Source organism: Vespa velutina, chromosome 2 (genome assembly GCF_912470025.1).
Source record: "Vespa velutina chromosome 2, iVesVel2.1, whole genome shotgun sequence".
Lineage (NCBI taxonomy): Eukaryota > Metazoa > Arthropoda > Insecta > Hymenoptera > Vespidae > Vespa > Vespa velutina.
The window spans coordinates 18,544,542-18,559,288 of NC_062189.1; the positions used below are offsets into that span (position 1 = coordinate 18,544,542).

General features: G+C 35.4%; 1 protein-coding gene across 1 annotated transcript in view; it reads left to right on the forward strand.

Annotated features, from left to right (window-relative positions):
- LOC124947081 (protein madd-4) overlaps nt 1-14,747 on the forward strand; it is a 187,568-nt gene that overhangs the window by 119,122 nt on the left and 53,699 nt on the right. The window contains 1 exon segment of the mRNA XM_047488736.1: nt 13,230-13,282. Coding sequence (XP_047344692.1) covers nt 13,230-13,282 — 53 coding nt within the window.

Here is a 14,747-nt window from a genome sequence, read left to right on the forward strand (position 1 = left end):
AGCTAATATGTATTTATTAATAGATACAATTTCGCATAGTCGGAATGTCGAAGGGTCGTCCATTGAAGTTTTGAGACTCACTTGACCGCGCGTGCCGTTACAATGCACATCCGTATCTCTTCTTCTTTCGTGCCCTGAGACGTGCGAGGCAAACGCGCGAAAGTGCTGCTTAGAACGGGGATGAACGGGGATGGGTTTGGAATGGAAAGAAGGGTTCAAGGAAGGTGAGGTGGGCTGAGAACTGAGGGAGGATTCTAACAGAGGTAGTTGAAACGACGTCGAGACTTCCAGTGGCACTCCCAAAGAACAGAGGAACAGAAGGGCGAAAACGGCCGACGAAGCACTCACGGGACTATCGTGCACCGGTGTAATTGGCTAATTGCATTTAACGGGTGTTCAATTTCAAAGGTATCACTTTATCAAGCTGAGTAACGTAACGACGTTCATTTCCCCTCGAAAATATTCATTTCTCTGGTAATTCGTTATTAATCGATAATGCTTCGTTGTTCCATTTAATTATATATCCCCGAAATAATTGTTTTCTAATACGAATTTTAAGTTTCGATTATCGGGGGGTGAAAAACTTTTCAAGCCCCTGGAGATAGGCAATTCGTTTAATATCTCACGTTGCCTGGAATAAGGGGCTATTAAAAAACAAAAAAAAAGAAAAAAAAGAAAAGAAGAAACTACTTTATTACCGACTGATGGTAACGTAATCGTCGGAAAAAAAAAGAAGTACAAAAGCAATACCTATATATTCAAGCGTTATTTCGATTAATTTTTGAAAATGAGTCGAAAAAATTTAATACCGAAATATTAAACTTAACTCGCTGCATAACAAAAATATCACGTGTATCTGTGCGAGTCATTTCCATTTCGAAAAGTTTGTCTAATGCATATTGATAGAGCAAGTAATGTAGGACATATATATGTATGTATGTATGTATGTGTGTATGTAGATATATCGGAGAAGTTGGCAACGACGAATTTTCGCGCGAACATATATTATGTATTCGAAATTAATATATCGACAATGAAAATCAAGCGTGTTGGAGAAGAATTATTAATTTTGAAGTCTTCTTTTTTTTTCTATTTTTTGCTTATTATTTTTAAATTCAACGAACGTACGGCAACCATTAGTCGTTAGACGATCCATTATATATATATATATATATATGATTAATAAAAAAGGAAAAAAAAAAGAATGGTAAGAACACGACGTGACATTTTATATTGTCATTTAATATGGATAATTATTTAATCACACGCGTATACACGCGAAGACGACTAAAAGGATATAGAAGAGAGATGGGATTCGAACGAAACCGCACATTATAGATATCGTTTAATTAACGATAAATTTACATTAATCACGATATTTGATATCGAACATACATATTATACGTACCTATCTATAAATTTTATCCCCAATTGGCCGATCAACCGCACCGCGATTATTTCGTCAATTATCGACACATTACGAATTTATCAGTTAGCTATCAATTTTGAAATCATCATTAATTCGTTCCTAATTTTCTTCGTTAGTAGGAATGAGATTTTTTTTCTTTTTTTTTTTTTTTTTTTTTTTCCTTTCTCTTTTTCTTTCAACTTTTTCAAAGTCGCTTAACGACCTCAGCACACTCTCCCCCTTTCTACCTTTTATACACTTTTTTTCTTTTTTCGCCCGTCTCCACCTCCCCCCCCCCTCCCTCCGCCCCGCCCCGCCCCGCCCCTTTTTTTTTATCTCATTTCCGCAAGATCCGGCAACCCTTAGGAACTTAACTCGTTCCGCGAACAACAACCATAAGAATTTATAATATTCCGGAAGCGCGGAATATTTGACAAGTGCCGGCGGTCCGTGCGCGCAAAGAACCTCTCCGATAAGACGCGGAGAAACATTAAAGAAGATGAACAGGCAAGAACTTCGGGCTCATTCATAATTCATGTCGCTAATTTTCGAAGGTTGCGCTCTACGTTATTGCATTATCGCGTAAAATTCTTGAATAATTTTCATCCGACTAGTAAAGTTTCGAGTCGCGAACGCTACTCGTTACGCACGCCAATGTAGATTTCTTTCTCTCTCTCTCTCTCTCTTTCTCTCTCTCTTTCTCTCTCTATCTCTCTGTATCTTTCTCTCTTTATCTGTCTCTTTTTATTTTTCATACTGAATGGAAACGAAAATCTTGGCTTTTCAAATATTTTCATTAATTGCGATTCGTTCGATTAATTATTTCCGCTAATACAAAAAGCGCAATGATATCTATGCACATCTATGTATATATACATAATATATATGTGTGTATATAATATATATGTGTATATATATATATATATATACACGTCTTTCGTTCTCTATCTCATTCTATCTACCTACCAAACAATCTATCTCTTTCTCGTTTATATACATCGACCATTCGATAATTTTACCGATTGGAGGATCCACCAACGATGGAATAATTGAAATTCTGGTCCAGATGCAAGCGTCAATCGCGCGTATCTGCGTTTGTTAATTTAACGCGATTGAAAAGCTCCCGCCACCTACCTCCCATCCTCCCTCCCATCCTTCCCACCTATCCTTCCTCCCTATCACTCTATTCCTCCCTCTGGTTGCTTCATTTACTTTTATCTATCGCAAAATACGTTGCGTTGTTATTCGAAATGGCAGAGCCACGAAGTAGACTACCAATTTCATGGAAGACGTTTATCTCTTCGTTTTCTATCTGCAGTCTTCGTGATAGTTTATTTTCATGTATATATAGGATCTAACGTGGAAAACTTTGTTTTTCCCAAATTTTCTTCTTCGTTCGATCATAAGTTTCTTCTTACTTCAAAATTTTTACCTGTGTATATATATATATATATATGTACATGCATTCATATATATGTGTATGCATGTGCGTGCGTATGTGTGTGTACCAAAGTACGTAGTTTATTCGAAGAGAAAAAGTTGAAGGAAAATTTTTTTTTCTTTTTTTTTTTTTTTCTTTTTTTTTTTTTATATTTAATTTATCAAAAGAAAAGAAAAGAAAGGAAAAAGAAGATTTTTCTAGATGGGCAAAGAGAAGAGGAAAAAAAAAAAAGAATAAAAGAAAATTAATTAAACGTACGTTGATTCGATTAGTAAGATGTTAAAAAAATTTCATTCCGAAAACAACGTTGGAGTAATAATAAAATGAAACGATTTAGAATGTAAGTTGTAAGAATGACATAATGGAGGAGAGGGCTAAAGAGTCATGGAGGGTTGGGATGGTCTACGTAATCAAACGAGGATCGTTGTGTCTTACAAAACTTTCGCAATTTTAAAGGGGGTAGTGTGACTGACGTGTAATAACTCTCGTGCCACGTTCACGAGATGATTTCTACTTTTGCCTTGGGAGCTTTCAACTTTCAACCTGGAGATTCAACTTTACCCCTTTTACGCCCTTTATCGCACGTATTTCCTACGAACGAATTAAATCGCCAAATCGATACTCCCTTTGTCATAATCTTTTCACTTCTTTTTTTTTTTTTTTTTTTTTTTTTTTTTTTTTTTTTTTTTCCCCCAACCCAATCGAGCTTACATACTCTATTTAACCGATAATTCTTTAATATATAATCAAATAATTATAAATATTCAAACGTAAAGTTCGATTATTGCGGATGGTTCAACGAATTAATAAGAATTATTTAATTTTAATTATTATTATTTATTATTATTTATTATTTATTATTATTTACTTTTTGTTCTTTTTCTTTTCTTCCCTTTTTTTCTTTTCCTTTTCTTTTTTTTTTTTTTTTTTTTTTATCTCTCACTTAAATTACTATTCGGGTAATTCGATCGAGGCATATAACGAAACTAAATGGACGAGAATATTTCGAACGAATTTTGTCGCAAGTATATCCTGAACCGATGACGTTCGTATTCACCTCTCGAAAATCTCTACCAGCTTCGAATTAACGAAAATCTGATTAATATCGAACCCAACGGTTGTCGATGTTCGTCCATGTGCGAAAGTAAAGTATATAGATGGCTCTCATACCTGGGATGCTTTCAAACGTGACCTCGTGATAGGAATGTACATTCGATGTTTCGAGTGCAAGAGAAAATCAAAGAAAAAAAAAAAAAAGAAAAAAGAAAAAAAAGAAAAAATAAAAAGAGAGAGAAAGAGAGAGAACAGCTACCATCAAATGATAATTACTTACATATAGACGATGAGAATGAAGTAGAGAGAAAGCTGAACGATTTAACACAATACATAGCAAAAGTAATAAAAGAGAATAAAAAGAAAATAGCTAGAATAATCATAGATATCAAGTGTAATCCCTACGTGGTATTGGAATCGATTCGATATCAACCGAACGAAACCGGTTGAGTAAGGATAAGCTTAAGGGGAAACCAAAGAGAAAGAGAGAGAGAGAGAGAGAGAGAGAGGGGATGAAAGGGTGAGATCCCCTCTTTACGTTTTATCACCCCCATAAACCCTTTCGCCGGGTTCGAATCATTTCGTATTTAACGTACGCTTGACCGAGCAACCCCACTTATTCTCATCAACCAACCCATTTTACTCGTTCGCAAACGCCTTAAGGGACTAATGAAAATTTGTATTTAACACGCGTGAACAATGAATGAGCCAAACGATAAAACGTTTTCCTTTTCTATTCTTTTCTATACTTTTCTTTCTAATCTACGCGAACGCTTTTCTTTTCTTTTCTTTTCTTTTCTTTTCTCTCTTCACATTTTCTTTTTCTTTCTTTTTCTTCGTTTCTTTTTTTTTTATTTTCCTTGCAGCTTTAAAGTTTCGTTTAGATAATCAATGATTTTATTGGTAATTAATTAAAGCATTTTAAAAAAATGTTAGATGTGTGTGTGTGTGTGTGTGTGTGTGTGTTGTGTATATACGTTCTCTATTTGCTGTCTTTTAGCATTGTTACAAAGTGAAACTTTGCTTTTGTTACGTAATAAAAGACTAGTATATAACGAATTATGTTAAAGTTAATTAAAATGCATCGTGTTCGAGGGAGATCAGAAAAAGTGTCGGACATTTTATTTTTCTTTCTTTTTCTTTCTTTTTTTTCTTTTCTTTTTTGTTTTTGTTCTCTTTCTTTCTTTCATTCTTTTTTCTCTCTTTTTATTTCTTTCACCCGTAGAATAATACCGGTAGGAAAGGAAATATATGAATAGAATTAATGATATGAAATTTAATTTATTAAAAAGAGATATGTATTAATATTAATTTGACCTGAATTATTTTTTTTCTTTTATAATTTTTTTTTTTCTTTTTTTTCTCCTTGTTTTCATTGGTTAAATTAATAATCGAGTTAATAATATGATATTTAATTTATTACAGAATGAAAGAGAATGAGAAAGAATGAGAAACGTATTAATATTAATTCGAGCGATTTTATTTCTTTTTTTAGTTTTTGGTTTGTGTTTGTGTATGTATATAAATAAATAAATATATATATATATATATATATATATATATATATATATATATATATATATTATATTTTCTTTCCTTTTCTTTCTTTCTTTCTTTCTTTCTTTTTTTTTTTTTGACGATTTTTTATCGCTACGAAGAACATTTTATAAGTAGCACGTAAAAGAGTTTTTCAATTTGAGGACAGTTTGACGAGAATGATACTCGTGGCGCAGGCTCTTTGTTCTCGTCGGATTACGTCGGGTTGAAATTCCGTTGAATAAAAAACAACAAAGCGCGAGGATACGTGGGAGGTTAAAAAGGAAGCTGGAAAAAGACGAACGAAGTTGAATAGAGTTGGCTCGAAAGTACGTATATCGAGGAGCTATTGTATCTCTACAATTGTTTTCCTGACTTTTCTATGGTCGTCGTACACGTATAATCTCGGAAAATGAAAAAGAAGAAACAAGGAAAGAGAAGAGGGGAAAAAAGGTAGAAAGCGAAAGAAAAAAAGAAAGATGAAGAAAAGGACTAATGTGTGTATATGTGTGTGTGTGTGTGTGTGTCTGGATGTGGGTGTGTGTGTAAGAAAGAGAGAGAGAGAGAGAGAGAGAGAAAAGATACGAAGAAGGAGGTAATGGACACGGTTGTCAGAGTTACACAGAAGTTATAATTCATGCGGTTCCAAGGATCGTCCTATTTTTACTTCCTTTATTAAAGCTATCATAACGTAGCTCTTCCGATATTTTTCTCCAGGGGCGACTACACCTCTTCGATAGCGGCTTACCAGAAGAAAAAAAAAAAATCTCGTCGATAGATAAAGACAAACGATACTTTTCACATTTTCTTCTTTTTCTTTTCTTCCCTTTCCTTTTTTTTTTTTTCTTTTTTAACTTATCCTTTTTCTCTTTTTTTACTCTTTTTATCCACATCCTTATATCTTCCTTTTATTATCAATGGATATCTCTCGTTGAAAGATAGAAAAAAACGAACATTAGAGGATTCGTGTTTGATTTAAAAAAAAAAAAAAAAATATATATATATATATATATATATATATATATATATATATATATAAAATAGAAACAAAAGAAAAAGAGAAAAAAGTAGAAAGAAAAAAAAAATATGAAAATAAAAGTAAAATTCTATTTTCATTATTCAACATTATTCAAAATTAATAATTCGATGTTATTTGAAAAATTCAATATAAATGAGATATCATTGATATTGATTCGATCAATTGTTCGATCTAACAAACACGATAACTTTTCTTCCATTTCATTCGATGATTGTGAATTTTCAAAAAAAAATGGATATATATATATATATATATATATATATATATACTATATATAAAAAAATATTATGTATATAGGAAAGAGAAAGCACGATAAAATAATCATTCGTAAGGAAGGAAAAACATTTTGGCATTAAGCGAATGCCATCACTGAGATCCCTAAGCTTTCCCTAAAAACAAGCGTGGATGGGCGATCATTTGAAATGCGTTTTACCAGACGTCAGGAAAGAGAAAGATAAAGAGACAAAGAGACAGACAAATAGACAGAGAGAACGAGAGAGAGAGAGAGAGAGAGAGAGGGTGAGAGGGAGGATGGAGGAGGGTGCAGGTATCGTCAAAGATCAGTATCTTCGAGGCATTTTAGAGTGCTGGTCCAGGGGGTTCCATTAGTACTAGGGAGATAAGACGAAGATGCAGAAAGAAGGAGAGAAAGTGAAATAGATAGATAGATAGAGAATGAGAGAGAGAGAGAGAGAGAGAGAGAGAGAGAGAGAAACGAATTCTCGCCTTTCACTGTCGCTGTCAATAATTTGGAAGTCTAATACTCCTCTCCTTTCCTCGACGTCGACCAAAACGTTGAAATGGTTTCGGCTGTCTTGAACCATAGAATAAGGAAGTAAAGAAAATAAGAAAGTAAGAAAGAAGTAAGGAAGGAAGGAAGGAAGGAAGGAAGGAAAAAGATCACGAGAAACTAAAAGAAAGAGATAGAGAGATAGAGAGATAGAGAGAGAAAGAGAGAGAGAGAGAGAGAGAGGGAGAGGATGAGGAGGAGGGTAAGTTTAAGATCGAAAGGGGCAACCGACATCGCAGGAGTCAAGAAGGGGAAACAAATTGACATCTGCACACAAGAACGGAGGAATCTCTTTTTCTATAAGGGTGTTGTTAGTGGTCGTGGGTCCGGTATGTGGCGAAAGAGGAAGAAGGGAAAACGTTTGAATAATGCAAACGTGAAAAGGATCCCGTTTAAAAGTCCGATCTTCCCTTCGTCGACTTTTTTCCCCTTCTCTTTTTTCTTCTCCTTTTCTTTTTTTTTTTTTTTTTTTTTCTTTTATTTCCTTTATTTCCTTTCTCTTTTCTCCTTCCTTTATTTTTTTCTTTCTTTCATTCTTTTTTCCTTTTTAGTTCTTTCTATTCTCCGAGCATGTATCTCGTCTGTATATCGTTTGAAAAATCAAAATACCATAGAGAAGAACGTAGGACCATATCGATGATATTATATCTTACAAATTTGGCCTTTGTATAATATCGTTAGAAGAAGAAAAAAGAAAGAGAGAGAGAGAGAGAGAGAGAGAGAGAGAGAAAGAAGAGCGAAAGGGAGATATAGAGATCGAGAGAGGGTGTGAGAGAGACAGAAAGAGGATTCTTTTGTAGCATATAATTCGTGCAACAATGGTGGATATTAATTTAGGACAACAAAGGTGGGATTTATCGAAATCCGATTCGAGATCAGTGATTAAAAGTAATTGTTATACCGGGCGTGTCGATAAAGAAGAAGAAGAGTCAGTTCGCCTTTAAGAAAGTTATTATCTCCTTGCGAGTTCTATTCGGCCATTTTTTAATTTGCATCTCTTAAAAGAGAAAGACAGAGACAGAGAGAGAGAGAGAGAGAGAGAGTGAGAGAGAGAGATCTTCACGGACGATCGACAGTCGGCGGTTGGATAGTGGTAATGGTGGTGATGGCAATGGTGGTGGTTATTGTTCAGAATGTTTGGACCAAAAATTGAAAGAAAAAGAAAATAGAAATAGAGAGAGGGAGAGAGAGAGAGAGAGAGAGAGAGAGAGAACTTGAAGTTATATTAGAGATATCAAATAACGCCCTTCGCCGAGTGGTCCAGACGTTTCAGAGATTCCAAGTGAAATTCCGAGAGATTTATTTCCACGGCTTATTTCTTATCCCATCGCTCGAGACGTTCTGCCCTTCTCTCTCTTTCTCTCTCTCTCTCTCTCTCTCTCTCTCTCTTTCTCTCTTCCTCTTTCTAAGCCTATTACTTGGTCCCTTTAATCTAGCTCGATGCTCGTTTATCGTCATCTCAGAAAGAAAAAGAAAGAGACAATGAGAGAAAGAGCGAAAGAGAGAGAGAGAGAGAGAGAGGAAAGTTACTTTAGGTTCATGGGGAGAAACGTCCCATGAACGATTAAAATCATTCGCATCCAGGAAAATGAGACGGCCAAAGCAATTTTGGAAGAGTCATCGTTTGGACTTAGGAACCTATGAATGAAAAGAGTAAGAGATAGAAAACATAAGAATGATAGAGAGAGAGAAAGAGAGAGAAAGTGAAAGAAAGAGTGAGGGAAAAAGAAAAAGAGGACGAAAAAATCCTCCTCGAAAATCTCCCGCAGCTTTGGCAACTAAACCAAAGGGTATCGCGAATAGTATACGATCTCTCTTTCTCTCTCTCTCTCTCTCTCTCTCTCTCTCTCTCGTACATGTTTCGATAGCTCGAACGTTACTCTACCTCATCCTCCTCGCCAAGGGGGAACACGCCGTCGTGTTCGCGAGTACGCGAAATTGCTCTTCGGAATGCAGCGAGACACGTTCATTATCCAATGTTTCGACGTCAAGCAAGAACGATCGTCTCGAAAGAAAGAGAGAGAGAGAGAAAGAGAGAGAGGAAGAGAGAGAGAGAGAGAGAGTGAGAGAGAAAGAGAAAGAGAAAGAGAGGGTGAGTGACACGCATCGGCAAGTTCGATTCGCTCGATTTCGTGCAACCCGACGAAAGACCTCGACTTCTTCGAAGACGTTCGAGAGAGAAAGAGAGGAAGGGATTGAGAGAGAGAGAGAAAGAGAGAGAAGGTTTGAGAATTAGTGAGAAGAAGCATGAAAGGAGGGTTCGAAGAATCTCTCCCTTACAGAGAGAGAGAGAGAGAGAGAGAGAGAGAGAGAGAGAGAGAGAGAGAGAGAGAGAATGAGAACCGTCGTCGAAGGCGCTTCGCTGGAGTTTGAATAATGCAGACTCGCAAGGCCGCTTAAAAGTGATCGGGCCACCGAAGCACCCCCTACATGCTCTCTCTTTCTCTCTCTCTCTCTCTCTCTTTCACCCTCACTCCCTCACACCATCCCTGCAACTTGCAATCCTACTTTCGTGCCGTCTAAGAGAACGAACTAAGATTGATTTTAGATTGGGTGGGAATTGGGAATAGCTGGCCCGTTACTTACACACATACACTTCTCCCTTTCACGTACGTACAGAAGATTTCTCATAGAATATATGTGTGTGTGTGTGTTTATGTGTTTGTATGTATGTGCGTATGTGCGAGTATTCGCGTATGCCTGTCTGAGTGGTCGCATTCGTATTTGATCTATTTTCTCTCTCTCTCTCTCTCTCTCTCTCTCTCTCTTTGCAAGTGTACGTGGACATTTTATTATTATTTTGTATGTTTGAATATGTAATAACATTATTAAATTTTTTAATTCATTTGTTTAAGAAACATTTGAAATGCAATAGATAAAGAAGACAATACTCCTCGCGAGATTTCTTCACTTGCTAATAGACTTGAAAGAGAAAGCGAGAGGAAGAGAGAGAGAAAGAGAGAGAGAAAGAGAGAGAGAGAGAGAGAGAGAGAGAGAGAGAGATAACACGAACCAAGCAAAGGCCCACTACTACTCGTGCCTATATAGGACGCGACGAAAAGCCGCATTGCGGAATGAGAGATCGCCGATAGTGTCGGATAACTCTTACTTTTTTTACTACTCTCGTACTATCATCCCCCACTCCTCGTATCCCCCTTTCCTTCACTTTTCGCAAGCCAACATTTCTTTGCCAATTTTCGAAAGACGCCACTCTCTCTCTCTCTCTCTCTCTCTCTCTCTCTCTCTCTCTCTCTCTCTCTCTCTCTCTCTCTCTCTCTCTCTGTCTCGCTTAAACACGAACACACTCTGCGAATAAGCATCAATTTTTTAAGCACAATTTATTTTGATCTTTAATGATCGATTTAAAATGATCAAGAGAAAAAAAGTTACCATATTCAATAGTCACTCTTTTATTTCATGATACAACTTTCAACCCAGGTAATTCTCTTTTTCTTTCTCTTTTAACAAAAGTTAAAGCTTGTCATTGACTTTTTCCGAGTTAGAAGTTTAGAAATGGTATCGTTCAACTTTTCGAATAGGATTTTCTCTCTCTCTCTCTCTCTCTCTCTCTCTCTCTCTCTTTCTCTTTCGTTGATACTCTCTCTTTTTTTCTTATCTCGTTGAAATAGCCAGAATGTTATCATCGAGAAAAGAAAGAGATTACCAAAATCTAATGTCTAAACCCAAGAATTTTATCGAACGTCGATACGTGAACGTCGTCGTCATCGTCGTTCGTCGTCGTCGTCATCGTCATTGTCGTCATCGTTTTGAATAGAAGAGGATGATGATTCGATAAGAAATCAATGTGCGAACCTTTCTAAAAAAATTATTGGTGGACAAAGTTGCTTGGAAAACGACTAAAAGAAAAGAAGAAAAACAGATAAAGAAAAAAATGGAATGAAAAGGGGAAAGAAAAAGAAAAAAGGAAAAGCAAATAAAAAAATTAAAGAGTTGTGAAGAGTAAATATGAAAGAAATGGAAAGATGCCGCATGTCCGACAATGCTCTTTCGTAATATCAATGCATTTATATATATATGTATATATATATATATATATATGCATCATCTATAAAGAAAGGGAGAGAAAGAGAGAGAGAAAGAGAGAGAGAAAGAGAGAGAGAGAAAGAGAGAGAGAGAACATTGGAAGTGCAGAAACATCGAAACACCGCATTGCGGGGTCTCTTTTGGAAGCTTTTCGTTGGTCCACCTCTGTCAATTTGCTATCGATGAAGAGATATGCGTGTATACGAACGCGTAACCATGCCATATAGAGAGAAAAAGAGATATAGATAGATAGGTAGAGAAAGAGAGAGAGAGAGAGAGAGAGAGAGAGAGAGAAGGGGAGAACGACCGAGTCTATTTTGAATAGCCAAGCCAGCTTTTCGTACCTCGTTTTTTTTTTATTTTCATTTTTTGTTTCTTTGTTTTCCTTTTTTTCCCTTTTTTTTTTATTCTTTTTTTTTTTTTTCTTTTTTTTTTTTAATCGTCCAAACTACAAAAAGAAAGTAGCAATTTCCGAGAAAATTTTGATTTCGATACTTTCGTTCTTTGACGTTGATTCGTACGTGAACGCACGCGAAACAAATAGGTAAATAGTCTCTGTTAAAAAAAAAAAAAAAAAGAAAAAAGGTAAAAAAAATATAAAAGAAAGAAAGAAAGAAAAAGAAAGGAAGAAAGGAAAGAACAGAAATATTTAATAATTTCCCTTTTTAAGCTTATTATTTGTTTGTTTTGTGTTTTCTATTTTCTTGTTTCTTCTTCTTCTTTTTCCTTTTTTTTTTTTTTGTTTACTCGATCGATCGAAGTAATAACTTCTTCGAAGTTAAAAGGTTGTATTCGATCGTACACTAAAATATACATTTAAGAAGTTCGAGTGAAACCGGGCAATTACTGCTATACTTGCCTGGTATCCATTTACCACTACTATATATAGTAATACACACACACATATACATACATACATACATACATACATACATACCACATTCGTTTGTCAGTAGAAGAAGGTAGCACGTGAGTAAGGGTAGCATAGAAAACCGGTCGTTATTCTTAAAATCGATGCACCAATCATTTTCTATGACTATCGTTGGCCGCGTTCGTCTCGGGAATTATTCATCGAGCAGCATCAGAATGCGGTGAGCTGCGGAATCACGTTAAAAGCTTTCTGACTCTCTTCTTTCTTTCTTTCTCTCTCTCTCTCTCTCTCTCTCTCTTCTCTCTCTCTCTCTCTCTTTCTCTTTCTCTGTCAGTCTCACTCTCCCTTTCTCTATCTTCCTCTTTCTCTCTCTCTCCCTCTCTCATCTATCTTCTCGGTTGTAATCCCGCATTCTCGCGCTGAAAAGCACGCGCGGACAAAAAAATGTGAGAGAGAGAGAGAGAGAGAGAGAGAGAGGGAGGGAGAGAGAGAGTAAGAGAGAAATAGATAGAGAAATGGTAGAGGGAGGGATGAGTGGATGGAAAGCAACGAAGGAATAGGACCGAAGAGCAGGAAGAAGCACCACGGAAATAAATTTTACGGGTTGGAGTTCATGGAAAGTGCCGGTGGCTGTTAGCTGCCCGTAACGCACTCTCCTTCTTTTTCTTTCATTCGCGATCGCTCTATCTCCGTTCTTTTCTTTCACATGCGGAAATAGAAAGCGAATAAAAAGGATTAATAGTCCGACTAGTTAACCGATTTAACAGTAATTTAACGTACATGCATAAATACAAATATATATATATGTGTGTATGTGTATCTATAAATTTTAGATTATTTAAGAGATTTAAAAAAAAATATATATATATATATATATATATATATATGGAGAGAGAGAGAGAGAGAGAAATAAGAATTAAATCGATATGAAATCGCAAATCATCGAGATATCGCATTTTATTTGCCAGAAAATTTATAAAATATTAAAAGAGTCTTATCGAAGTACGAGAATAAGTATCATAGATTTTCTTGCTTTCTCTGTTACAGACAATTACATGGGGAGAATGGTCGCCATGGTCGAAATGGACGCAGTGTTCCAAGTAAGTCGAAAACGATCGATAATAATTTCCTATTTTTATATAATCTCGAACTATAGAAGTTTTAATCGAGTACGCGAGTTTGATAAAGTAAAGAGTATAAGAAAAGGAGGGGAAAAAAAATTAGAGGATAAATTTATAAGATTTATGTAAAAATAAATTTCCTGACGAAACTTAGCTACTTATATATATATATGTATATACGTATATGTATATATAAATACGTAAATACATAGATACGTATGTACGTACGTACGTATATGATTCAAAAATTGATAAGGAAAAATTCTCGCATGCTTACCGCTTCTTCTGATTACATCCGGTACTTTACCAAGGTGTAAAGATTATCATCTGACATATCGGAACTTTCGTGACCCGAACATTTCGAAACTACTACATCTGCGCTTCGTCATTTTCCAATAATTAATTCCAAAATAGTACTCGCGCGACATATGGCGAATGACGAACGCTCTCTCTCTCTCTCTCTCTCTGTCTGTCCCTTTCTCTCTTTTTTTCTCTCTCTCTCCTTGTCTCTCTTGACGTATACACTTTGTGTATATATTTCGCGTGTTCCAATTGTGTTTCGTTTTTTTATAAAAAAAACACGTGGAAAATTAAAAGTCAAAATTGATCGAGTCGAAATTTTAGTGTGCTACGTTCGCCTATGCATTTTCGCGTTCATACAGAAATAACAATCAATGTAGCAGATCTGTCGAAATGTCGTTGATAACGCGAGCTAAACGAAAATACTCACTGTTCGTGTGTGCACGCATTTGTCTACATATACATGTATGTATATATGTATATATATATATGTATTTGTGAGTGGGTACCAGTTGAAAATTCTACTCTATTTATTTTCTATTTTTTCCTTTTTTTATTATATCTTTTTTTATTCAAAAAGTCGCTCTATATAAAAAAGATTGTTATCGAGATCGAATTGAATCGACTCGGATCGATCGTTCGATCGTCCGTCCGATCGACCGACCTGAAAATAATCTTCCGTTGTTCAAAGTTAAAATTCGAACATCCTGTTCGTGTGTTCACGTTTCACAGAATTATATACAGTACAGCAGACAGTAACAGTGTGTAGACATGCGCAATCTCGATATAGGGTAAAGCAATGTATATATATATATATATATATATATATATATATATATATACATATAGTCTTGTAAAATATCCACTTCAAAATAAATTTCCACAGTTTATTTTAACTTAGGTTCGACGTTTCGACTTGAGAGAAGGAGAGAGTGAGAGAGAGAGAGAGAGAGAGAGAGAGAGAATAAAAACTTGAACAAATACTTCGATAAAATCTAATAATACAAATATTTCGACATAAAACGATAACGAACGGAGTAGTCGAATTTATTCAATTTTACATTTTATTCGACGATCCTCATTTATCTCAGAGATATTAAAGAAAGAAAAAAAGAAAAAAAGGAAAAAGTTTTTATATTTCCAA